This window comes from Fistularia commersonii, chromosome 23 (assembly GCF_037954325.1).
Source record: "Fistularia commersonii isolate RoL2024-O1a breed Wild chromosome 23, RoL_Fcom_v1.0, whole genome shotgun sequence".
NCBI classification, from domain to species: Eukaryota; Metazoa; Chordata; class Actinopteri; order Syngnathiformes; family Fistulariidae; genus Fistularia; species Fistularia commersonii.
In genome coordinates this window covers 4260929-4284859 of record NC_141306.1, presented here as the reverse complement: position 1 = coordinate 4284859, position 23931 = coordinate 4260929, and the positions used below count along the sequence as shown (strand labels likewise).

The 23931-nt window shown below is 41.9% G+C and overlaps 2 protein-coding genes across 3 annotated transcripts; one reads left to right on the top strand and one right to left on the bottom strand.

Annotated features, from left to right (window-relative positions):
• The first annotated feature begins 2543 nt into the window (after positions 1 to 2543).
• Positions 2544 to 7601, top strand: psmb7 (proteasome 20S subunit beta 7). The gene is made up of 8 exons (XM_086171023.1): positions 2544 to 2660; positions 3863 to 3956; positions 4168 to 4265; positions 4580 to 4720; positions 4848 to 4963; positions 6371 to 6429; positions 6516 to 6667; positions 7404 to 7601. Exons 1-8 carry the CDS (start codon positions 2599 to 2601, stop codon positions 7513 to 7515), a joined length of 834 nt encoding a protein of 277 aa, XP_086027149.1. The 5' UTR covers positions 2544 to 2598; the 3' UTR covers positions 7516 to 7601.
• A 580-nt stretch (positions 7602 to 8181) lies between these two features.
• nek6 (NIMA-related kinase 6) lies at positions 8182 to 22209 on the bottom strand. Of its 2 annotated transcripts, XM_086171020.1 has the most exons (10): positions 22048 to 22209; positions 14898 to 14998; positions 14526 to 14666; positions 13504 to 13566; positions 12490 to 12600; positions 11780 to 11888; positions 11262 to 11369; positions 10759 to 10853; positions 10015 to 10128; positions 8182 to 9947 (listed from the first exon to the last, which is right to left on the bottom strand). In XM_086171020.1, exons 2-10 carry the CDS (start codon positions 14973 to 14975, stop codon positions 9837 to 9839), a joined length of 930 nt encoding a protein of 309 aa, XP_086027146.1. In that variant the 5' UTR covers positions 14976 to 14998; positions 22048 to 22209; the 3' UTR covers positions 8182 to 9836. The 2 variants fall into 2 exon arrangements, with proteins under 2 accessions (XP_086027146.1, XP_086027148.1); XM_086171022.1 differs by lacking the exon at positions 11262 to 11369 and having other exon boundaries at positions 22048 to 22200.
• Positions 22210 to 23931: the final 1722 nt, after the last annotated feature.

The following is a 23931-nucleotide window of genomic DNA, read 5'->3' as shown; positions in this document are numbered from 1 at the left end:
TACTAACAGAATTTCGTTAGTATTATTCTTTTATTACTATTGCTATCATCACCATTATTACATTATTATTATTGTTGTTGTTGTTGTTTGATCACATTTAACGTTACATCAATATCATGGACTGTATTGCTGAACGTTGCATGATAAACATAATAACTGTCTCTTAGAGTTATCAAATAGTTGTTTTCACCTATACTCCCTGACTTACTTTAGCGTTTGTAAAAATAGTGAACATGTCGTAAAGTGTGTCACTGATAATATCACAACACAGACAGACGAGAGTCAAGATTCTATTATTCAAAATGTTTATTGTCATACGTACGAGCTAGAACTGTGTTTGCCTGTACGATGAAATTCTTATTTTGCTGTCCACAGTGAAGTTAGCACACACAACAAAAAAAACAGTAAATAATGAGTATTTTACTGCAACAAAATGCAAGCAGTGCAAATAAATGTAAACAGTATGAGCAGGATGTGCAAGTTAAAAGAATAGATTAAAATTCAGCAAAGCATCAGTCAAAGAACAGCATCATTCCAACGAAATCACATTTGTTCTTTTAAATAAAATAATTTAATTCCATTAATCAAAGTGATCACCAAAAAAACCCCAATATATTCTGATTGTAAAAGGGAATAAATCTATAAATATATGAAAAAAATCCACGTGTTAATTGAACCCAAGGAATGTGGGCCCAATGCCCTCTGTTTCATTTAGCTCTGGTTTCGCTGTTATTTTATGTCTGACATCATCACATATACAGCGTCTTATATATCTCACACTTCAAAAAATTCATAGTAATTATGTGAAGCTGTCACTGAATGATTTATGAGGTTGATTTAAGTGTCTTAAAGTATCTTATTAAGAAACAGCCGAAGAATTTTACAGCCATCTGTGTCCAATTGGGCCCGTAGAGCTCCGGTGCCCCCCCTCGGCCTGTTTGCATCAGATGGCTGCAAGCTGGGGCTGGTGCCACATTCATAACTTTCATATTTAGAACAGATGTTTGCAATACGTCGCCCTGATCCAGGGTTATATTGCTATCCGTCAATCTAAGTGGCACTGGGCCGCATCATCACAAGACCGAGGGCGGCTATGTCAGCTGCCACCGGACAACTTATTTACAAGTCGTATCGCTTCTCCATTTGTCAAAAAGAATTCCTTTGAGGACCGGGTGGATTTTTATTTTCACACGTTTGGAAAGGCAATTGATCAGCCTCAAACTCCTCCACTGTGTGTGTGTATACAGAGTTTTTTACTTTATTTGAAGATGATGATTTGACAAATTGATCAGACAGGAGTACGTGACATAACAGTGCAGGTGATTCCTCCCTCGGGATTATACATAGTTGGAAACACGAAGCCACTTCCGGTGGATAAACCTTTATTATCGCCCATTGAGATCCCACCGATTACATATTCAGCCACCTGTTGTTTCCAATCTGCGCTCATAAAAAAAAGTTAATCAACATAATGCACTCTATCTGATCTGGGTAGAGTCCATTTCCCTCTCGGCCTTGACATCCAGCTGGCATCTGGTTGGCATCCGTCCCGTTCAAGGGCAAAACAAAGCTGATCATAAAATACACCCAACACGCCTTGTTTTATAGGTGGAATACTGAAAATGTAAAAAACAATTAAGAACATTTTAAACGAGTGAGTTTATTTAAAACTGATGCTAAATACCACACTTGGATTTGACATTATGCTATTATCCTCTTTACAAAAAAACAGAACAAAACACCTGTATCATTAAAGTATTTAATCCAGTGTTTGAGTTTTTGTAATTAAAGAATGTGGATCCTGATGCTCACAATACATCCAGTCCATCTTTTATTCATATCGGGATTCAAACAGGTGAATAGAGAAGCAGATTATAAAATGATGAGGTCTCAGTGGACGTGAGGCAAAACCTCAGAGAAAAATAAAAAAGGATTTTGCAAAAGTGTCCATAAACGCAGCATCACTAAATGTCATGCTATATAACGGCCTGAAGAGGTCAGCACCGCCTCTTTGTCCCGTCTAGCCGACCAAGTATCAATCGAAACTTTTTTTTATTTTTATTTTTTATCGAACATAAATAGTATAAACAGATATACAAGTAAAAACAAACATGGCAAGGTAGAATCAAGTGTCAATGAATCAACCGGTGATGAGGAAGCAAAGGGTTAGGACATCTGTTTTGTATGTAATCACTTAACTGTTAACAGTATTAAAGGTTTGTGAGAAATGTTTAATGCTCGAAGAAAAAGAAAATACAGGAAAACAAATAGATAAATGAATAGATAAATAAATAAAAACTAAAAAATAATAAGTTGCTAGGGGAATATGATATGTATTTCTCTTGGTGGTTCACAAGGAATCTCAGACATCAAACTGTGTATTTTTTGTTTTTTTGATTTTTCCATAAATTTTAAGGATTTTTTTATGAAATTCAAAATCGTTTATAAAGAACGTAAAATTGGGGAAACACTTTTGCATTCTGTTTTTGTGTATGCCGATCGAAACTCGAAAGATGAAACTGAAGAAATACTTCCGGAAGTTGTTTTTTTTTTTTTTTTTAATACTTCCCGGAAGTTGACTCCAACTTCATCTTCAAAATGGCGACCTTAATTGTAAGCCGGCCACCACCGGGGGGCTTTAGTTTCGAAAATTGCAAAAGGTGAGCGCTTTTCTCACTAGACGGGAGCTATAGGTATGACTACATTAGAATTGCGCCTGGGTGCAACTTTTTAATGGATAGGTTTTGTTGAATTAATGATTATTAGCACGGCTTTACTCGTGATGCTAACACGCTAAATTGGTTCCATACAATGATTCAGCTATTCCACATGCTAGCCTCGATGCTAGCAGTAAACACCCAGTTATATTCAGCGATCCTTCTGACTTTACGGACAAACTCCAGACATCACTTTTATTCAACAATGCAAAGAGTTTTACCAGAACATGAAATGAGTCGCCGGTGCGATGACGTTAGCGGTTTGTCCGGCTGCTGTTACCCCGCTGTCAATGCGTCTGGACCCGTTAAAAGCATAAGGCGGAAAGTCATCTTTTATGTTAAGGCATATAGAGGAGTAACTCAACGAGCCTGTCTTTAAATAAGCAGTTTTCTACGCGTTAGTATTAACTGAGTATATATTTATGAGGTTTTCTCATGTTTTTGTTCTAAAATGTTCACCAAATCAATGAGGTTTAATTATACCGGTAGTTGTGTAAAACTAGATTGAATATATTAACATCATCAGGTGTAATTTCTGCATTGATCTTCCTAAATGTATGCGTGAGAGAACAATCTTTGAGCCTAACACAGAGTGATTGGATGTTCGACTTGAAAAAGTCGAAAACATAATAAAGGGGGTATTTTTATTTGTCTCTCACATATATTTATCAAATTTTCCTTGAAAATTGATGTTTCAGTCATGCTCAGTACTAGAAGTCAATGATTGTGATCAGGTTTCGCTCAGTCTCCCTTGCGGTTTTGATGGCTTTCAGAAGAGGATTCGTTTTGTTCTTCAGAGTGGCTCATTTCCCTCTAGGTTGTGCGTTTCCATAAGGAATAAATGGAGGTCAGCTGATTGGACCCAAAGTGAATAAATAGAATGTGTCAGCACTGTTGGAGTGCGAAGAAATGAATGTCAATTGAAACATATCAATATCATGTTAACAAAATCTTCCATTACGTACATAAACATGGCCCTAAAAGTATTAGTATTTTTTAAATGTTTACCATCATTAGATGTTTTCCCATTATTTAGGAATTGCCATTGGATTTCGTCTTGAGTTTAAGGAAATTGCCAGACTTGTGTTGTGTTTACAGTGGCGGCCTACAAACAGTTGTTAACCAATCTATTTTCTGATCTCCAGAAATGCAGTACTGGAAGGCTGTGCGAGTAAGGAGGGCCTCAACTTGCCTGCTGCTCGAAAAACAGGAACCACCATCTGCGGTCTCGTCTTCAAGGTGAGTGACAGAGATCAGACAGGTCAAAAAGGGCAAATTAAACCAAAATGAAGTCAATATGAGGGCACACATTAATGCAGTCCTCTTGTAGATTGACATTCAGCATGTGATACGATCTAAATATGATACTGCAATCATATACCCTAATCCTACTGACTGCACTCTCGCTGAAGTTTTGCATCACTTTGTGTTGCTTATCCCCCCCGTGAAGGATGGTGTTGTTCTGGGAGCTGACACCAGAGCCACTGAGGGCATGGTAGTGGCAGACAAGAATTGCTCCAAGATCCACTACATCTCACCCAACATTTAGTAAGTGACAGCCTTGGTTGAACACCACTTTCTTTGGTTTCCCAACTAGCGCCTGTTAGTAGTTGTAAATACATAAGTTAATGCATCTCCTTAAGAGGCTTTTTGCACAGGAGTTAGCAGGCCTTGTCCCCAGATCGCTTGTAGTCACTCCTCCATATGAAAGGATTTTCTGAAATATTTAGTCTGTGTTGAAATCAACTCACAATTGTGACTTTCCTTCCTCTAGTGTACTCCCCTCTTAATATCCTTCAGCTCCAGAACATAAATGACATGGATATGAAGTTTCCTGACTCTGCGTCTGTTTTGTCGTACAGCTGTTGTGGAGCAGGAACGGCTGCAGACACAGAGATGACCACCCAGATCATCTCCTCCAACCTAGAGCTGCACGCCCTGTCTACCGGCAGACTGCCTCGTGTGGCCACCGCCAATCGCATGCTCAAACAGATGCTCTTCAGGTACACAATGCCCCCTGTCACTTCACAAAGCTTGTTGATAGCAAACTTTTTCGTACTCCAGAATTTTCTGAAGTGTTGCATGTCGATATGACCGCTCTCTCTCCTCCGGTGTATTTGTTTGCTTTAGGTACCAGGGTTACATCGGGGCCGCTCTTGTCCTGGGTGGAGTGGACTGTAACGGGCCTCACCTGTACAGCATCTACCCTCACGGCTCCACCGACAAGCTGCCCTACGTCACCATGGGTCTGTTTCCATGCTTGGTCTTCATTCTTTTCCATTACGTCGCGTGGAAACATTTTACTTTTTGACGATATAAGGGATTTACTTTTTGCTTTTCATCTATTCATTTATTATAACACTTTCGTGGTGAAGACTTTGGCTTGATTTTTACTATTATTATTGCTTTTTTCCCATGTCTTTGCCACCACCTGCTATCACATACTGAATTCCATTCAAATACTTATCATAGTGAAGGTGATTTTCTTTTCTTTTAATGAAAGATTTAATGCAGATAGAGTGAATCCTGAAATTCATATTGTGCAGTCCACTGTACTGGCTTCCTATCATTTTCCTCTACACATGTGTTCAGCACATTTACATTCACAGCTTTTACTAAAATCCTCCGTTCATGTTGCACGATAGGTTAGGGGGCTTCCTTACAGTGACTACAGGTTTTCTGGAGTTGTATGTGAGCACAGGCTCACCTTTTAATTATACAATGAGGGTTGTACAGCCGCTTAATTCACTGAAGGAGGAGAAACAACCATCGTGAATACGTACAATGAATCTAAATATGTAATGCAGATTGAAAGAAACACTTTTGATAGAATGCACGTTGCAGACTGACTGTGCAGGCATCACTCCTATTAAGGGAACTGATTTTTTTACATCAGTATCACTGCCTCAGTATTTAATTGTGAGAATAACTTCTCAAAACTACATATGTTTAATGGACGCCTTAGTTCTAATCTTAATGAAGCCGTATGGAAATAAATCCTACTGTAAAATCTTTTTGGCCATAGTTCAACAATCGAAAGTCTTTACGATTAAATCAGTCTGTATTTAAAGCTTTAAAATTAACGTATAGATGGATAAACAATTAACTGGCAGCCCACAGGAAATGAAACAAATCCAGGAAGACGAGGCAGGGCAGCCTGTGCACTCACGTCCTCAGGATCCGCCAGGAAAGAGGATGTGATTTTCAGAGAGATTTGTTCGGTCAGAAGGGTGTGATATTTGCACGCCTGTAACGCTTTAAACCTCCCCAGAGCATATTTTTGATCCCCCAAGTCGAAGTTTCCATGGCGACCTGTCCCGCTGTTGGGTGAACAGCCTTTGTGGTCACGTCGGTGATCCGAAATGCAGTTTATTCAGAGATTTATTTAATTGTTGCTGTCTCATATGTAGACTGAGGCCACCATGTTGTAACTTATTGCTAATGTGACGGTTTGTAGCGAGTTGAAATAAATGTTTACAATATGAAAATCCATTTGATACTTCAGACTTTTCACACAATAATCAATTATTTTAGTTTAGCAAAATATTAGAAAAAGAAAGTTGGGAACAAAATCAGCGCGGTCGGTAATGAAGGCAGAATTCGGTAAACGTAACTAAGCAGGTTTTGTTTGTTTTCGTTATTTGTGTCGACAGGCTCGGGGTCCCTGGCGGCCATGGCAGTGTTTGAGGACCGATACAAGCCTGACATGGAGGCGAGTCCAGCCGCCTCGCTTTCCTCTTACCAGCTTTTCCACTAAAGTCTTACAGGTATCTTTTATTTTATCTCATCTTTCAAAAGGAGGAGGATGCCAAGCGGCTGGTGCGTGACGCCATTGCCGCTGGGATCTTCAATGACCTGGGCTCTGGCAGCAATATCGATTTGTGTGTCATCACCAAGTCCAAGATTGACTACATCCGGCCCCACGATGAGGCCAACAAGAAGGGCGTCAGGTAGGAAGTGCAATTCTGTACCTGCATTTTACATCAACTCTATGTAGAAGAAAAAAAAAAAACATCTTTAACAACCTGGATTTTATTTTATTAATCACTTCTGTTGGATCGAGCATAATGTTTGAATTGCCTGCGATCCGGGGATTGGGCTTAAAACCAAAAGGCTTCTCGGTGGTTTTACAAGGAGCCTCTTGATCCAGTAAAAAGCCCGACCCAGATGGAAATCCTTCCACCGCTTTGTTCAGAAAGACCGTAATCAAACGTCATTAAATCTGTTGTGAGGGAGCAGAATGATATTTTAACAAACTTGGATGTCTTAAGCCTTAAGCAATAGGAACTATTACGAATCGGAAATAACTGTTTATTACAAAATGAAAATCCAATGTAAAACAAAGTTTTATTTGATACCACTTAGGGTTTATTTTATATTATTATGGCTGAAATCACGAGAAGCCGTCTTCTTATTTGGGCTTTCAACGGACATTCGGAGTGAAAAAGTTGGTGTTTGTGTGTGGCATCAGATTCTCTCCCTCCAAAAAAATATTTTTACATTGCGATATTGTCTCTTAAGATGATCTTCCATCAGTGACACAAGAACTCATTTCGACGACTTTAACCACCAATAAATGTGTCTTGCGCTGATGAGGAGAGAGATGATATTTGGAAACATACTGGGAAACCTTTGTGGTTATTACCGGGTTTATACTGAGACGCACCTTCTCCTTTCGTCACGCAGAACCGGTGACTACAAGTACAAAAGCGGAACCACCGGTGTCTTGACAAAAGTGGTGACCCCACTCAACCTGGATGTGGTGGAGGAGAACGTACAGACGATGGATACCTCCTAGGATTCTTGTATACTGCATTTTCTGTAACTACCCTCTGAACAGGAGCACCGTGTTCTTTCTTGATTTTCAATTAAAATGTCCATCGTGATTGACTTTGGTTTTTCTCTTCGAGAAGTTTTTTTACGGGACCCCAAAAGGATATTAAAATTTAAGGCAGCAGCTCCTTAATAAAATCAGACTGCCACGCATCTGTGGGCACGGCCCAAAACCCTGCCAGTCCACACATTTTATTTATTTTAAATTTAATGTATTGCTTCATTTTGCTAAAAAAATAAAATAAAATCCAGCTGCACAGTGCCCCCTGTGGGTCACTGATTTGGCCATCCTGGCCAAGCTGCTCAACGTGCTCCCAATAATTCAGCACAAATCTGCTGTCAACCTAGTTTCTACTGGAAACTTGGCGGAAATAACAGTATTGTTAAAAAATGTAAAATTTTTTAAGATGTTCTTTAGGATTTATACCTGTCTGAAAAAATCTTAAGAAGCCAACAGAAAATGTGTTTTTTTTTTTTTGTTTTTTTTTTTGATTCAAAAAAGAACAATTATGAGATATTTTGAACTAAAACTTGTGATTTGGTTTTACAAACAACAAACCGTCTTTCTGCTGAATCTTATCCAAACTCCCATCCGTCATTTCCCATCTGATTTGTTTGTCCAAACGCTACATTTGACGACCGTTCGAAGCATTTTCATTTATTGGTATGACAACTTTTTCACCACATTTTACAACAAAGTAAAATAATTCAAGATAACTAATGTAATACAGTTCTTAACACATTACTCATTGACAAAGAATACAAGTTGTCATAAACACATTGGATAAAATAAATCAGATGAGACGCTAAATGTAATTTTTAATTTTTTTTTTTAACCAAAGTTTTTTTCACAGCGTCTCAACCTCATGGAGTTAATGGTTTCACAGTAACAATGGTCTACATTTGCACATAGAAACACTTTTCGAACAAGATTATAAAAGGCGTTCTGCTACTGTACATCATGTACATGGTGACGGTGCCTTTTTAAGCAGGTTTTTAAGTATTTAATGTCAAAAATAATGTCAATGAAATCGAGTAACTTGTGAATTTCAAAATGTCAAGGCCGGAAAGTTTCTCTCAAAAGCTTATCATAAAGGTCCGTATCCACCTGTGGTTTTTTTCTTTTCGTTAGCAGAGCTCAAACCGTGTCAGGGCAAAGGAGCTGTGCTTTTTTTTTTTTCCAGATGCTCTGGTTGCTATGACACAGAATAGCAACTAAAATAAAAAAAAAATAAATTGGTGTAAAGCAGCTGCTCTGGCTACACCGGGTGAGATCAAATCTGATTCTTTATCTTTTGGATTAAGTGCTCCTGCGGTGACTAGTCCCGTCTTTCTTTTTAAAGATCAGGCAGCCAGGTAGAAAGTGACAGTGATATGTGCAGCTTTTTATTCAAATTTTAACACGTTTTTTTTTTTTTTTTTTTTTTTCATCTCTCAGCGACCAAAAAAAAAAAAAAATTATCATAATAAAAATAAAACACCCACCATCAGTGCAGAAATGGATGCTCAGCATCTCGTCACACTGGTGGTGTTTCATGGCACAAAGTAAAAGTGCAGGCTCGAGCGAACCCACGAGGAAGCCGAGGGCGGATGTCTGCCGATGAAGATGGGGACGGCTGGCAGACGGCTCGGCTCATAAGCAGTTTTTTAAAAATAATTCTAGAAGAAGGGTTTTAAAAACTAAATATGGTCTCTTCAAACTGACGATTTAAAAAAAAAAAAAAAAAATTGATGATTGGCAAGAGTCACTGTGGTTTCCGTGATGGTCTTTCAAAAAGCACCACGACATAAATCCACCAGTCAGGCAAAGCTTATTCCGGGAAATGTGAAAAAATAAATGCAAAGAAGTCTGACAGAACCGAAGGTTCAGACCCAAACTTGAAAAAAGCAGACTGAACCTATGCCCGGAAAAAAAAAAAATTCAATTTGTAATATAAAAGATGATAAAATGTGACCGATGCCCCGCTTTTACAGCAGGGACGTCGCCTGAGACTCTGGGCTGCGTCTGGAATGCGGCCTCGGCGGATGGAGTTACACAAACACTAAAAGAAAACTGATGTCGTCATAGCGAAACCCAGACCTTGTCATCTGCGTGACGGGGCGTAAATTTAATTTCCTCACACGCCGACAAACTCCACTCCCCAAAATGCACCTGGCCACGTCCCCGGCAAAAGGAAAATGAGTGGGACACGCGAGGCGTTTCAGTCCACCTGTGTGAGTTTCTCTATAGCTTTCCTCCTAGCAAGCTGCGCTGCCACCTCGGGCGAAGCTCGCACAGCCGGCGCCTCAGCTGCTGGACGTCCACAGTTGCATCTGTTTTGCGATTTGCAGCACGAACACGATGTCGGGCCTCTGGTTGGGGTCCGGGTTGATGCACATGCTCACCAGCTCCCGGAGCTGCGTTTTCAGGGGGTCAGAGTTAAGAAATGGCATTTTCTATCGGTAAGGATTTAGCAAAATCTACCTTTTCAGAGTAATGGTCGGGCGGAAGGGGCGGGTAATCGCACTGCTCGATCTTCTGGCAGAGGGAGAGGAGGTTCATTTTATCACCGTAGAACGGGCTGTGCAGCGCCGCCATCTGCAGAGGGAAAACACAACTATGAATGTGGTAAAGACTAAATGCAGCACCATTTACATGTATATAAATGTCCAATTTATAACATTCAGAGCTACTAGACCACCTCATTTTTCATCAAAGAACACTAAAAAGGAGTCTTCATCGATACACCTAAAAGAATTCAAGTGACATCATTTGGCAAAAAGTAGGTCAAAACTTCAACACCCTTATAAATGCTTCTCGCTGTGCAAGCCAGATGCAAGTTGATGGTAATTTCTCTAAATTTTCTGCTGGTGGGGAAAAAAAACAGTGTAACTGCATGCTACAGTTGCGCCTGAGTGTTGCAATATCCTAGTTTCGCTCAAAATCAGTACGGTTGTTTCTGCTTGCAAAGAGCGCAAAATAATATGCAAAGGCCTTTTTTTCATGAGAACATATTGTTTTGAAAGCAAACTGATGTCGCTAAATTTCTACAATATCAAGTTATGGGTGATTTTCATTGGAACGAAATGGCAAACACTTACATATTTTTTTTCAAGGAACAGCCATTGTTAAAATCTTAAAATAAATCAGTGTTTAAAACAGTCTTATAAGTAGGCGTTGTCCCTACAAACTCCTCCCTGTCTAAAGGCGGCCGGGGCGAGTGCTTACTTCATACAGAAGGCATCCCAGGGACCAGATATCTGATTTGAAATTGTATCCGTTCTCGTGGATCCTCTCAGGTGACATGTAGTACGGTGTCCCCACTAAGCAAGAAAGAATAACCAATATTATAATCAACAGTTAAAAAAACAACTCCTCACACACCAGAAAGTGAATTTGTTGGACTTTCGCTTCTATGTCAGTGTGTGATCTACAGTTGAGCGCTGACATTGACCCGTTTTGTTTTTGTAAGTTTATCATCTTCCAAAGTCCGACATTGGATTATGAGTCCATTGATTTCTTTCAAATTAAACCTGAATTTAATTTTGCGAAGTCAAAGTGACGTCTTTTAACCGTTAAATTCGAATCACTCCGGTGCCGGTTGCATTTTAAAGGATTATTTTAATTTTTCAAATCGCCAGTTTTCTTGGAGCAAGATGTGACACTGTTTCGCAGTCATTCTGCTGCCCTGCGTCTTTTACGTGCGCGCAAATGTCGTGCACGCGTTTCACCTAGTGAGTGAGCGGCGGTGGTTTTGGAGCTGAAGAAGCGTCCCAGTCCCAAGTCACCCAGCTTGACCTCCCCCGTGGCGGTGATGAACACATTGGCCGGCTTGATATCTGGTTCACACACACACACACACACACACACACACACACACACACACACACACATTCAAAACGTTTCCGAACCAATTTCTAATGAGACTAAATGTAATGTAAATTAATCTTTCCTGCAGTGTTAAAACTCCTTGACTGCATCCAAATACAAATCCGTCTTTTTTGCAGAGCAATGAAAATATCCTGATCAAGTCGTCTTTCTACGCTGATTTATTCCATCTGTTTTATACTTTCCTGTCATCTGCTGCTGCTGCTGCGACCGCACTACTATATCTTGTCTTATCCAATGATGATAATAATACCGCGTGCATAAATTAGACGAAACCAGCGAAAGAACAACAGGAATAAATACATGGCGATAATATTGTGAGGACAGGAAAGGGCGAGTCAATCTTGGACAAATGACTTACCGCGATGCATGACTCTGCGTGAATGCATGTGCTCCAGAGCGCTGCACAGCTGCACAAAGTACTTCCAGATAGTTCTCTCCGGAATGAGCCGCCGCTTCTTCTTGAAGTACTGAACGAGCAACAGCGCAAAAAGAGACAGCGTTCAAACGCGAGCACTCGAACGCTAATCTGAAGCTCACTTGGCACTTCTTTGCTTGCATTTCTGCCATTAGCCATCATGAGCTTCCGCTCTCACACTCTCACACACACAAACACACACTATCGGTAACGTGGCACTTGAATGACTTTTAGCTGGCTGTCTTTCAGTTTGTTAATGAGCTGCAGAAATACAGAAGGATCTCACTTTGAATCCCAGCTGTTTCTTCTCCTACTCCTCTTAAGCGCCTTTTTGCGTGTCTGACTACATAATTGTGTGTGTGACCAACATTTGCCAAACGATTCCTTTCTAATGTGGGTAAGCTGAATAATGCATGCGCGTCAATGAAATCAGTTTCTTTCTTCTCCTGGTAGTTCTCGTCCTCCTGTGTTTACATCTGTGGTCGGAGGTTTGCGGCCTTTGCCAGCGAGGGTGTGAGGATATGTGTGTGTTTTTTGGGGGGTTTGTCCCTTTAAGACCTGCCACCTGCCCGGCGTTAAGGCGTCAGCCCACGCTGGAAAACGCAGGGATCTGCACCAGGAGAGTCCTGACGGACACTGAGGTAACCGCTGACCTTAATCATCTGGGACAGATCTCCAGCATCTGCCAGCTCCAGCACGATGTTGAGCTCATTGTCTTCGATGAAGGAGTCCAGGTATTTGATTACGTTGGGGTGGTTCAGCTGCTGCAATGTACAAACGCAAACAAGTTCAATCTGGACTGATTCCTCTTGGCTTCAGAATATCTCTGATAATGGATGTGCGCAGAAGGTTTTCGAACGTGGGGCTGGGAAACAAAAGGTCCGTATTTGTTTTTGTGCGTTTAGTGAGTAGCTGAGAGGCGCGCTTGGATTTTTATTTATTTTTTTGGTTTTTAATCACCATGAAAGCTGCGGTGACGAAGATTATAAGCGCAATGCCGCACCTGCATTGACACCACAAAGCAAATATGCGTGTTTAAGATCTGATAGGGTTAAGCCCCTATGCTTAGTGCTTGACCGGGCCATTGTAACATTAACTTTTAAGAGATTAAACAACCCGTAACCCAATGCCTCTCATTGTGAGTTGCATCACAAAACTCGACGTCAGCGCTGATTGTGGCGTTTCCATCTCTTTGTTAAATAACCGAAACAACAGGAACATTTAATTAAACCGAAAGTTGTTGGAACTTAATCTCTGACCTTTTTGCTCATATTAAAAAAAAAAAATCAGTTTCCCAACTCGGGCAGTTTGGTTTTTTTTTTTTCCCCCATTTCCTGGATACGGTACACTAATTTCCAACAAACGGTATTTTCTCCTTCATTTTTCGGAGAAATTACCGCTGATATATTAGCAGAGGTTTGAGACGATCCGAGACTTCTTCTGCCAGGAAATTGGCAAAAACAACCTCCTTAACTTATTACAGCTAAACAATTCGTACTTATCAACAGCCCCGGGGGCCTCGTGAATCTGTGATGGATACCCCTGGAGCGCCGTCTGCCAGCCCTCTACTCCTTCATCGTAAATTCTCCCCTTCTTAACCTGTAATTTCCAAACTGTCTTTGCCCTCGACGTCTCTCACGTGTCCTCCTCCTCCATCTCTGACTTACCTTCAGCAGATCGATCTCGTTGATGCAGTCCTGACGCGCCTTTGCGTCCATCATCTCGAAGATCTGCGGGACGCACAAAAATAAAAGGCTGGATGACAAACTGCAAAGAAAATGTTTTTTTTTTTCCTTGAAAAAAAAAAAAAGAAATCAGAATTATTAAACTATTATATGGCTATGGGCCAGTATTGTGGGTGTGACACACAAATTGCTATTTATAAATGCGAAACCTAGGTGAAAATAAAGATCGCGTAAATGATCTGAAACCTCCCCCATGTCACTTATCGTAACTGAAAGAAGGATTTTGAATATAAATACTGAAATGAGGCATTTGATGTCATAATTTCCCCCTACGGTTACGGAAAAAAGATCGAAAAATGGAGGTGTTAAAGGCCATTAAAAAAAAAAAAATACTGATAAGTTTAGTTTTCCGCTGCAAAGTGTTGCCCCAAAATGACAATGCGTGCCGGGAACAATTTTTCTTCTATTCTGCATCCAGTTTGGAAGTTTTTAAGAGGCAGACGGTAAACACGTATTTAGCTCAGGATTTACTGAAGCTAAGAACGTCTGGTCTTAGCAGTAAAGTAGGAGGGGGATGTTGATGCTGTTTATCTTAATTATCCATAATTTAGATCGGTATTTTGCTGATCTGTAACCTTCCCAGTGTGATATCCATTCAAAAAAAAAAAACCCAAAAGCCTCGGTTTATGTCGGTTTGCGGCTGCAAACTTGGGTTTTGTGCTATATGAGACGCAACAAACCAAGTCCCGACGCTGGTTTGTACAGAAAGCTTATTTTTCTGGTTGTCTCACACATCCTGCGTGGAGACGCATTCAGGTACGATTTTAGAGGTTTGTCCGATGGCTCTTCCTGTCACCTGGTGCCGAAAGCGCATCTTCTGCGCTGACTTTGCATGTAACTTTCACGCCCGGAAAACCAACCACCGACCACAAACCGCCTCTGCTATATATGTTTTAGTATGTTTACTAAACAAATGAGTTCTCCCGGGAGCAAGGGGATAGTACCTGGACTTTCTTGAGCGCAACCAGCTGTCCCTCCAGCAAGTATGTGGCTTTGTAGACCTCACTGAACTGGCCCCGGCCGATCTTCTTCTCGATCCGGAAGTTTGCAAGGGTGCAGCAGTACTTACAGCTCGGCATGTTCTTCTGAATAAGGAGACACCGTGTTGCTCGTGACTCATTCTAATGCGCCGCCAGGGAACTGGGTAAGAACTCGTGTTCCTCCGGGGCGCGAGTTTGCAACCTGACCAATCTGAAAACATCTATTCATGCGTCTTAATCTTCATGTTAATGTAATCTTGTGTTTTTTTTTTTTTTTCCTTCCATTTAGTTCGGGTTCACTTTGTGTAACACAATGCGCCTCCGCTGCTCACCTACCTGATCATCCTGACCAGGTACCTTGCAGAAATTGTTGCGGTTGTCTAAAGTGGGCTGGTTGTTGTTCTCTGCCTCCATCGTGACATCACACCCACTCACTGCTTTAATGGAGAAAAAAAAAAAACTGTTAAAATTCCAGCTTTCGCTAGAGCTCGCAACTGCATTTCAGCTATTTCAAATATACGTCTGTGCATTCTGGCTCATGAAATGCAACCGAAGGGTTTTGCATGTTTGAAATCACACGCCATCCATGGCTGCCACGCATTCATGGAGATGAGAATGAACTATCGGTTTCTCCTCGCTCCCAGCGGAGCTCAACGCTCGTCTCACGTCGAAGGTTTGCCGCGGGGGAATAAAGTCCCGAGCTGCTTGTTACGGAGGGGGCGTCCGAACGCGGTGCATCCCGTGAAAACCACACGGGGGTTTCGGTCTTGATCTACGATCCACGTTCCGTTGAGCTGCACATGATGTACCGAGAGCTTAAGGTCGTTGCAGGAGAAGAACGCTGCTTAAATTACAAATTTGTCATTCCAACGGTGAGTCCTGATCTGCTTACCTCCCGTTTCCTTGTGAGGAAATGTCCATAGGAGAGAGGGAAGAGAATTCCCAGGCAAAAGATATCAATAAATTATAAACTTCAATGAGCACCAACATATTGGCCCTTAGACCTTGATCGGGAAAAAGCGGGGGCTTTAAATCAAATAAAACTGTGAGTTTCTCCTGGTGGAGGTTTATGGACCAAGACTGCTCCTTAAAGAGCAACAAGTTAATGTATATAAATGATGATTACCTGTAAAATAAACTATCAGTAATTATATTTTAATTTGATGCTGTTACCAAAATTCCTTTTGCGCATCTAACATCTGCACGTGACAACCCCCAACCCCTCCTTTGGGGAGGCCCTTGCACAAACTTGCCTGGAATTTTATTTATTTTGGCCCCCCACCCCCCTCTGGTATTATTCTTTTCATGGCATTTACCTGGAGATGGGAAAAAAAATTAAAGTTCTTGAGCTTACATGGAAAACACGCGCATCGTTTACACGAGATGAACGGCGGAAGCGCGATTCGTCTTTGCTAACATTGGAAGTTTGATGGGTTTGATGGGGTAATGACATTTCCAGTTGAGCAGACATGTGAATCAGTCGGAGTAAGTCATAGCTGGGGAAGTAGCCAGTAATAACATTAATTGTCCCCTTTTTTTTTTGAGCGTTTCCTTTGACTGAATGAGTCATGCTGGCGTGATGTAGTTCCTTCATTCTGTAACTATATTAAAATAGCACTTACCGATTTAAAGAAAAACAACAACAGCCAGTTTGTAACCCTTTGGATTGAGAGAGCTAAAGTATTAATTACCGGTTTGGACCGGTAATAGGCGTTAAAACGTCGTAGCCGGCTCGTGTCAAAACCTGTTCCTTGACTTATTATGTGCATTATTCCCCAGCAGCCCCCTTCACCCCCCTGATGAGTCAGCTTAAGTATTTAACAGCGTGCATGTGCTAACTTGCAACAACCTTCGCTCTACTAACCATTAAAATGTTAGCAATACCAGCCGGGCCTCGTGCCATGACTGAAGTTACACCACATTTGCGTGACATACTTGTCGGGCTGCCCTCGATTCTGCTAATGGAGTCGGCGCTGCAGCCGGCGCTTTCGACTCGGCGGCGCGCTCGCGTTCCGAGGCGAGGGGAACGACGAGAGAACAACTCCGTCTCCAAAAAGAGCCGGTTCTCCTGTGACATTCGATTTACGATAGTCTTTAAGTGCTGCTATTCGGCGGTGCTTTTATGCGACGCCTCGCTCTTTATGAAGTAGTTAAAAAATATTGACCTGCAGGGCGCCAAGGAGTGTAATAAAATAAAAGATCAGCATCCTGAAGAAATGGAGAAGAAATGCCGGAAAAAAAACTTCCTTTCTCAGCGTGCAAATTTGATATCGAAGCTCCGGTTTACTGTAAGCGGTGACTCAAGCCACATCAAATCTTGCCATCGACGTATCAAATGCGGAAAGTTGCTTTTCACTTTCAAAGCATCAGAGCAGGCTTTCTGCTCGCACCAAAACCCCTGCCTATGTTCAACCCGTCACGCCTTCGTCTTGACGTACAGAACGCGCGGGATTCACCTCCGAGGCGTCTGAGATCGCCGACGGATAGCGACTGAACAGAAACGGAGGGCTGACGAACAGTAATGGCACTGACAAACACGCCTCGCTGCCATCAGGTGCTCCGAAGGGGGTTGGATGCGTCCATGAACTGAAAGAAAGGCTTTCTGCTCCCTATGAAGCAGCTGAGGACAGAAAAAAAAAAAAAAAAACCCAAGACTTTTCATTCCCCAACTGATAAATACAAGCTGATTTATTGTTGTTGCTGCTCCCGCCTGACGGGACCCAAAGTACATTATCATAGATTCGTTCACTGATTTATGATCCGGCTATAAATGCCACGCGGAGACAATGACTTTCATAAATCCCATCCACATTTTGGGAAATTCGATGACACCGTTAATCCTGCTAATATGGCAGTAGCCCCGCCGCCCCCACTAGAATCCCCACACTTACTCTAAAATACCGGCTGAATCCAGTTCATGAAGTTCTCGATGACATCTCACCGTACGGAGAGAATTCATGTGACTGTGAATATGGAGGCCGATTTTATAAACCCTTTAATAGGAGCGGAATAGGAAATTGCTTTTTCTTTGACCCTTAAATTGTATTTGAAACATTTAAGGCTTAAAGACAAAGGCCGTGCCTGTAGCTCAAGTTACACGATTTCCTGGCCATGTTTTTAAATAAACTTCTCGGTTTAATTATTGGAAAAACACAAATCAATTGGCATATTTCTTCCTCTAAACAAGTCCCATACTGCTTATTTACAAGGCTTTTTGCAACAAACAGGACTATTAAACTGGACTAAATTTCAACTCAAAGAGATGGCTGGCTGATTTGACGCCGCAGGGCTTTGACGTCTAATTTCTTCGGTGTATCTGCTGTTGCATCAGACACGTATCTCGTATCTGGATGCTAACGCGATTAAATCTTATTACACAAGGGTCTGGCAGCCGACCAAGAAAGAGAGCATAACTATCCGAGGCCAGGGCCTAAGAAATAGGCCTACTGTATATGCAGCCCACATGGAAATGAAACGGAAATAAAACGTTCACGTGCGAAATCTGGGCCGCCATGTGAGACGGGGAACCTTTAAATCACCAACATCTTTCCACTTTTACGATAAAGGTTTATCTCTGCATATAATTCGCTCTGAAATAATCTGCAAATATCCCTCCCTTTCAGGGTTCTTTTTATCTATTTCTTCTTTCCGAAGACATAGATAAGAGGAAAGAGGCAAAGGGCAAAAGCGATCACAACAAGGGCCAGACTTGAAGAAAAAAAAAATACAGAGATGCAGCTTGGGATATAAAGAGAGTAATAATTCGACGCCTCTTTCGACGACATCTTGACTTTAGTTGCAGTGGAACGTGTTTGTGCGGCGAAGATGCAGAGATGTGACAGAGGCGCTGGCAGCGTTGCGCAATAGTGACTTGTCAATCACCGCACCCCGATACTGAAGCTACCTCGCGAGTTATTAAAGACTTCAAGCCGTTGACTTAGAGCGTAAATCATTCAATATGTCAATGGTACAAAGAAACACGTGTCTTCCCTGATTTGACACAGCAGCAGCGTTGGATTATAGAGCCAAGTATTCAAACTCATTTCATTTCGTTGCTTTGCGCACTAAAAAATATGTTGTTTTTTTTTTCTCTCCGTATTGCTCGGTCGTGAAACTTCCTTTCAGACCCTTCCAGGATCGTTCTTTTTTACCTTGGGCTTTTTATGAGTACAATTATCAAGCAGTCTAACAAGAAACCCATGGTAGTTTGTGGGAGGCGCGAGCGTGACTCACATTTCTGCGCTGATACTAAGACATCCAGTATGCGTAAGAATAACAATGTCTGGACTTAAACCCTCATCCTGGATCGGAGATTTATAACCGTCCTCTCTAAAACAACTCCGAATTCCTTCAAACCTCAAAAGGACATAACGGCGAGGAGAATCTTAGCGTGCAGCCTTGAAAGATATTAAGTGAGGCATGTGAAGACATGGCTTCCTGCTGGGTGGATAACAGCCAGCGCACAGGACACTGGCTCCCTGTCACAGCTGACACGTGACTAATTTTAGACAGTTATTTGACCTTGAATGCCCGGGTATTCTCACAACCGGCGCTAGGCACCTCTACAGCGCAACCCCCCACCCCCATTCCCCCTCCGCCCGCCCTGCGAACGGCGTTCACCCCTGCCGCCGCTACGTCACGTAGCTGATGTAAAATTCTTGTCGAAAAAAACCCTTTGCGTGTTGCCGCGAAAAAAGATTTCCACGAGAGTTAAACCGCGGCCTGGATGACCGAGAACCTCCACAGACATGTAGCTGATGCAGCAGCGATACCCACAAACACGCGGCTGTTGTGTACGCTCGGGCCACACAGGAGGTTGAGGCACCGCCACGTGGAAAGCGGAGGGTTGTAATTGACTCCCCGGTTGACCTATGCTACGAAACAACTTTGTAACAAAGAATTTGGTGTATTATCGAAATGGAAATTCCCCGACTGGATTCAATGATGGTGTTGGTTTGTTGTTTGTCAATCCTTTGCTTGGATTTGCAACATGTAAACAGAGAAAAAAAAGCAAGGAAGAGAAAGAGAAGAGGGGAAATTGCTCTGAGTGGGAAGAAAATCTGGAGAAACGCAGCAGGCTAATAATCACAGGACAATTTACGTTTTGCAACCCTTTCCGTCACCAACCACATGCTTCACCTGTGAAACACTTGGACACGCCAGTCAGGAGTTGTCTGTGTGAAGCAGGGCAACACGATGAGGCAGACATTCAAATGTTGCATCTCTTGTGTTCAAAGATTGGATATCACTTGATTTTGTTGTCTGACTTTGTTGCAGTAGGAACCAAAGCTCTTTTGTGATACTCAAATCGACCTTGGGCTTTTTCAAAAAACAAAAAAAAACATTCATTTGTGGTAGGACAACACAAATAAAACTTTGTTAAGAAATGCTCACTTTCCGCACGTCTGCTTCTGCGCTCTTACAAGCACATGACAACAGACCTGGGATGAGCACAATGTGCTCCTCTGTACCTGTTTCACTCGCCATGCCTTAGCATCAAGCGGGATACATCGGTTTGTGCCGACGTTCGCTGGGCAGCGCCGGTTTGGGCCGCTAGGAGTCCGAGGTGTTTTCCCAATATGAGGCGGGAAACTGTGTTATCTTGCTGTTCCACAAACACCGTCAGTAGCTCTAAAGTACGCACAGTCCGCCAATCATTCAGGTCAGGATCGTAAAAACGTCAACTCTCGTTGCGGGTTTGCTCGCGCGCTGCGTGATAGGAACTGGTGTCACCGTCCAGAAAGGGAAAGGCCAAATACATCACATGGAGATGTGTCAGACCCCAAATCAGAGGGCCGGCTGCAGAATGAAAGAGCCCGGATCGCTCTATAAAGGGATCGAGCAAAGTCATGTACCTTCAGGTATACATTTTTTTCACAAACCCCCCAGGACTCTACTTAGCAGTTCACTAAAAAAGTTTCTGAAGACATGGAACAATCGGAGTCTCTGCCGCCTTGTATTTTATCAACACTGTAGTTTGGCGACAATTCAGAGGCCGTCTTGCTTGTCGAGCCACATTTGCATTAAGAAATTTAATGTGTAAAAAGCAAATTCCAAGCGCGTTTAGCTTTCCGACAACTTGAGGCAGCACGATGGGATCCGCGCTCCTATTGTACCTCTCCACTTGAAACGGATGATGTCGTATTCTGTGTTTTTTTTTCCTGATTTACAGAAGCTCACGCGGTGTTATGACAGCCTTGGCAGGTGGAGCTGAGGAGGAACGTGACCAACCCCTAAAAACACCCCGTGCCTCTGTGACCGTGCCAAATATTGGGCTTCAAAAGACAAGATGAAGATATGGTGATAAAATGTGGGAACAACAGCGAAACACCAAAACACTAATCCTCTAAACCCACATCCGCAGACACCACGGTGCCGCTGTGGGAGAGCGCGACAACAGCTGCAGCTCCAACCATAAGAGGAACATCAACATATTCCACATTTTGCATGGCCATATTCTATTACAATGACCACAGCGCTCTGTGTAAGACAAGGAGTTTCCACTTACCGACAATACCCAGTGTTTGTTTACATACTCCTGTTCACAGGATCGCATTTAACCCCCAAATAAGATTCCGAGTCAGATTTCAACAATGTAATGGCCTGGATTTAGGAAATATGTCAGGATCTAATCTTGAAACCACCAGCAGAAATTCAGCCTCGGTACGATCTAACGGAGTCACTATTTGCATCACATTATGGTAAACATACTTCCACTCAACATGTATCATGACATAGTAATGTGTTGCAATGAGCTGGGATGCCAAAAGAAAAGTGTCTGGATGATGTGTGTCACCGATTCGTCTTCGGTTACTCGATTACTAAACATGCATTAGAATTTACCAAAACACAACAGTGACACAAAAAGGCGCGATGAGCACCCATACAAGACTCATTCTCAATTAATTCACATTTAACCATAAAAACGTTGTTACTGACTATCAACGACTAATTCCAAATGCAACGCTGTAACAGAAAATCAAAACATAAACAAAGAAATCCAACAGTGTAATAGATTTGTCAATTTGATATTGAGAAAAAAAAAAAAAAATTTAAAACCTCAGCGTTGCAAGCAAGCATGGAGGAGTGCGAAAAAGTGTTGTTGTCAGTCCTCCCCGCTGGCCTAACATGCATTTTTCCTAGCAGCCGTGAAAGCAACAGTTTGAAATCAAAATCACAGCGGTCAAGTTCGAGTCCGCGGCGGCAGCGGCGGATGGATATCATTTCCATATGGCAGCTAAGCTCAATTGGAAGCTAACATTGTTGCTAGCTTAAGTCTGAGAGATTTTAATAGCTTTTTTTCACCTTAACAGAAGGAGTAAACCCACCGGAGTGTTTTTTTTTTTTGTTTGTTTGTTTTTATTTTGTTTTTTTGCGAGATAAGTATCCTGTCAAACACTCTCCCTGGAGGGTGGGGGGGTTAGGGGAAGGGGGAGGTTGTGTTTCCCCCCGGACGAGGCCACCCGGACCGGTCGAAAGTTCTTACCTTCAGCGTCAATGACGTCCCACACTTTACATGGAAGTTACGAACGCTTTTAAAAAGTTACATCGGTCCTTGTTATTGTGCAACTGCCTCGACAGACACACGGACCGACACCCCCCTCCTCCTCCTCCCCTTCCTCCTCCTTCTCCTCCTCCTCCTCCTCCTCCCCTCGGTTCTTCCTCTGCGGTGTGTCGCTGCTGCCACGCAAGCTGCTCGGCAGGCTTCGCTCCACGCGGAGGGGTCCCTGCGGAGAAACTAGTCCCAAGTTGGGTGACAGGAGAGATGCACAATGTGGGTCCTGCAGGAGGATGAGAAGGGGGGGATTAAGGGTAATCTGAAGGGAAAAGAATTTATAAATTTACCATTTTGTCTATACAATACACTGCAATCACTGCGAAATGAATGCATTTAGATCATGGGAATTAGTCAACACTGATGTTTAATTCTGTTGTGAGCGTCAAACAAAAGGATGTGTCTCAGTGTACTCCTAGAATTTTTGATGCAATTATACAGTAAGTATGTAGTAATTCCTCGATTGATTTCGGGTCATTTTTTCCAGACTTCTCTTTTTTTTAACAGTCTATGCAGGAGGCCTGAATTCCTTGACACGTGGTGGCCAACATCAACACCTATCAGCACCACTTTCTCTTTTAAATCTTTAAAATCAATTTACAAGCGCTGACACATGATCTACTGTTCAGAGAGGAATCCAGACGCCGAAAACAGAGACAGGTTATTTGGATAGAGAATAATTTATTGTAAACAGAATAGCACGTTTTCCCGAGGATCCAGCAAGACCTCCATTGACACTGCAAGGTTTTTTTTTTATTTTTTTTTATTTTGGCTCCCTCTCCCCCCTCTGGAATAAGCCAAGGAATGTTTAAATCCTTCTTTTTGTATTTTCTGTCTTTCCCTCTAATTTTAGTTGGTCAAAATACTATCAGTGCTTTATCTGTGTACTTAAGATGGTATTTAACTTTGTCTCTTGGCTCTGGTGAAAAGAAATTAGTCTTGAACATTGCATTTCTGCTGGGAGATAGTTCTGCCTGCTTCGTCCAGGGCCATTGGCGTATCTTGCACAAATCACCTTTTTCTCAGCGGCAGATGTTTGTGTTTTGCTCCATTTGCATGATAGATGTTGTCAACGCACTCATTCGCTCTGCCGCGAATCAGATGGAAAAGCTCTGCAGTTATCACACAAGGGACTCAGCCGCAGATAACACGGGGTTTACATGAGGGAGCCGGTTTAAGACTGATGCATGTCCAATCTGATTGATTTTCTAGAAGCAATTATCTACTGTTTATTATTATTATTATCATTATTATCATTATGAGATGAGATGAGATGAAATGAGATGAGAGATGAGAACAACTTTATTAATCCGAAGGAAATTGTTGTGCCAGAGTTTCAAGTAAAAAACATAACAGTAATAGATAATAGTAGAAAGGAGGAAGAATAAGAAATACAATGAAATATGAATTGTCTTAACTAATTATTATCAACTTATTAACTTTATTAACTTTATTAACTTAATTAACTTATTATTAGCATCTTCATCACTATCTTTGTTGCTGTAAGTCTACTTACAACTGGTGGAAAAACTGAATCAAGTTTCTGATGTGTGTTCACCAACTTGGCCAATAAACATGATGTGCTGATTCTTCTATTGCAGTGTGTGTGTGTGTTGTGTGTGTGTGTCAGTGTGTGTGCAACTTCAGGAAATCCCCAAATGCAAATGGCCATCTGAAGGACATAAATGAAAGCTTAAAAGGTCTAATATTTACTGTCTTCATCGTCTTCAATATCATCAACATAGATTCTTTGTTATAACTGGATGGCTGCTTTCAAAGCATAAGGCAAGCATCTTGAAATTTCTTAACTAGTCA

Coding starts and splice junctions, on each gene's coding strand:
- psmb7 (XM_086171023.1), top strand. CDS start 2,599: ATGGCGACCTTAATTGTAAGCCGGCCACCACCGGGGGGCTTTAGTTTC. Junction 2,661..3,862: donor AGTTTCGAAAATTGCAAAAG/GTGAGCGCTTTT, acceptor TCTGATCTCCAG/AAATGCAGTACTGGAAGGCT. Junction 4,964..6,370: donor GCTGCCCTACGTCACCATGG/GTCTGTTTCCAT, acceptor TTGTGTCGACAG/GCTCGGGGTCCCTGGCGGCC.
- nek6 (XM_086171020.1), bottom strand. CDS start 14,975: ATGGAGGCAGAGAACAACAACCAGCCCACTTTAGACAACCGCAACAAT. Junction 13,567..14,525: donor TTGCGCTCAAGAAAGTCCAG/GTACTATCCCCT, acceptor TGCGTCCCGCAG/ATCTTCGAGATGATGGACGC. Junction 10,129..10,758: donor TGGGATGCCTTCTGTATGAA/GTAAGCACTCGC, acceptor TTCCCTCTGCAG/ATGGCGGCGCTGCACAGCCC.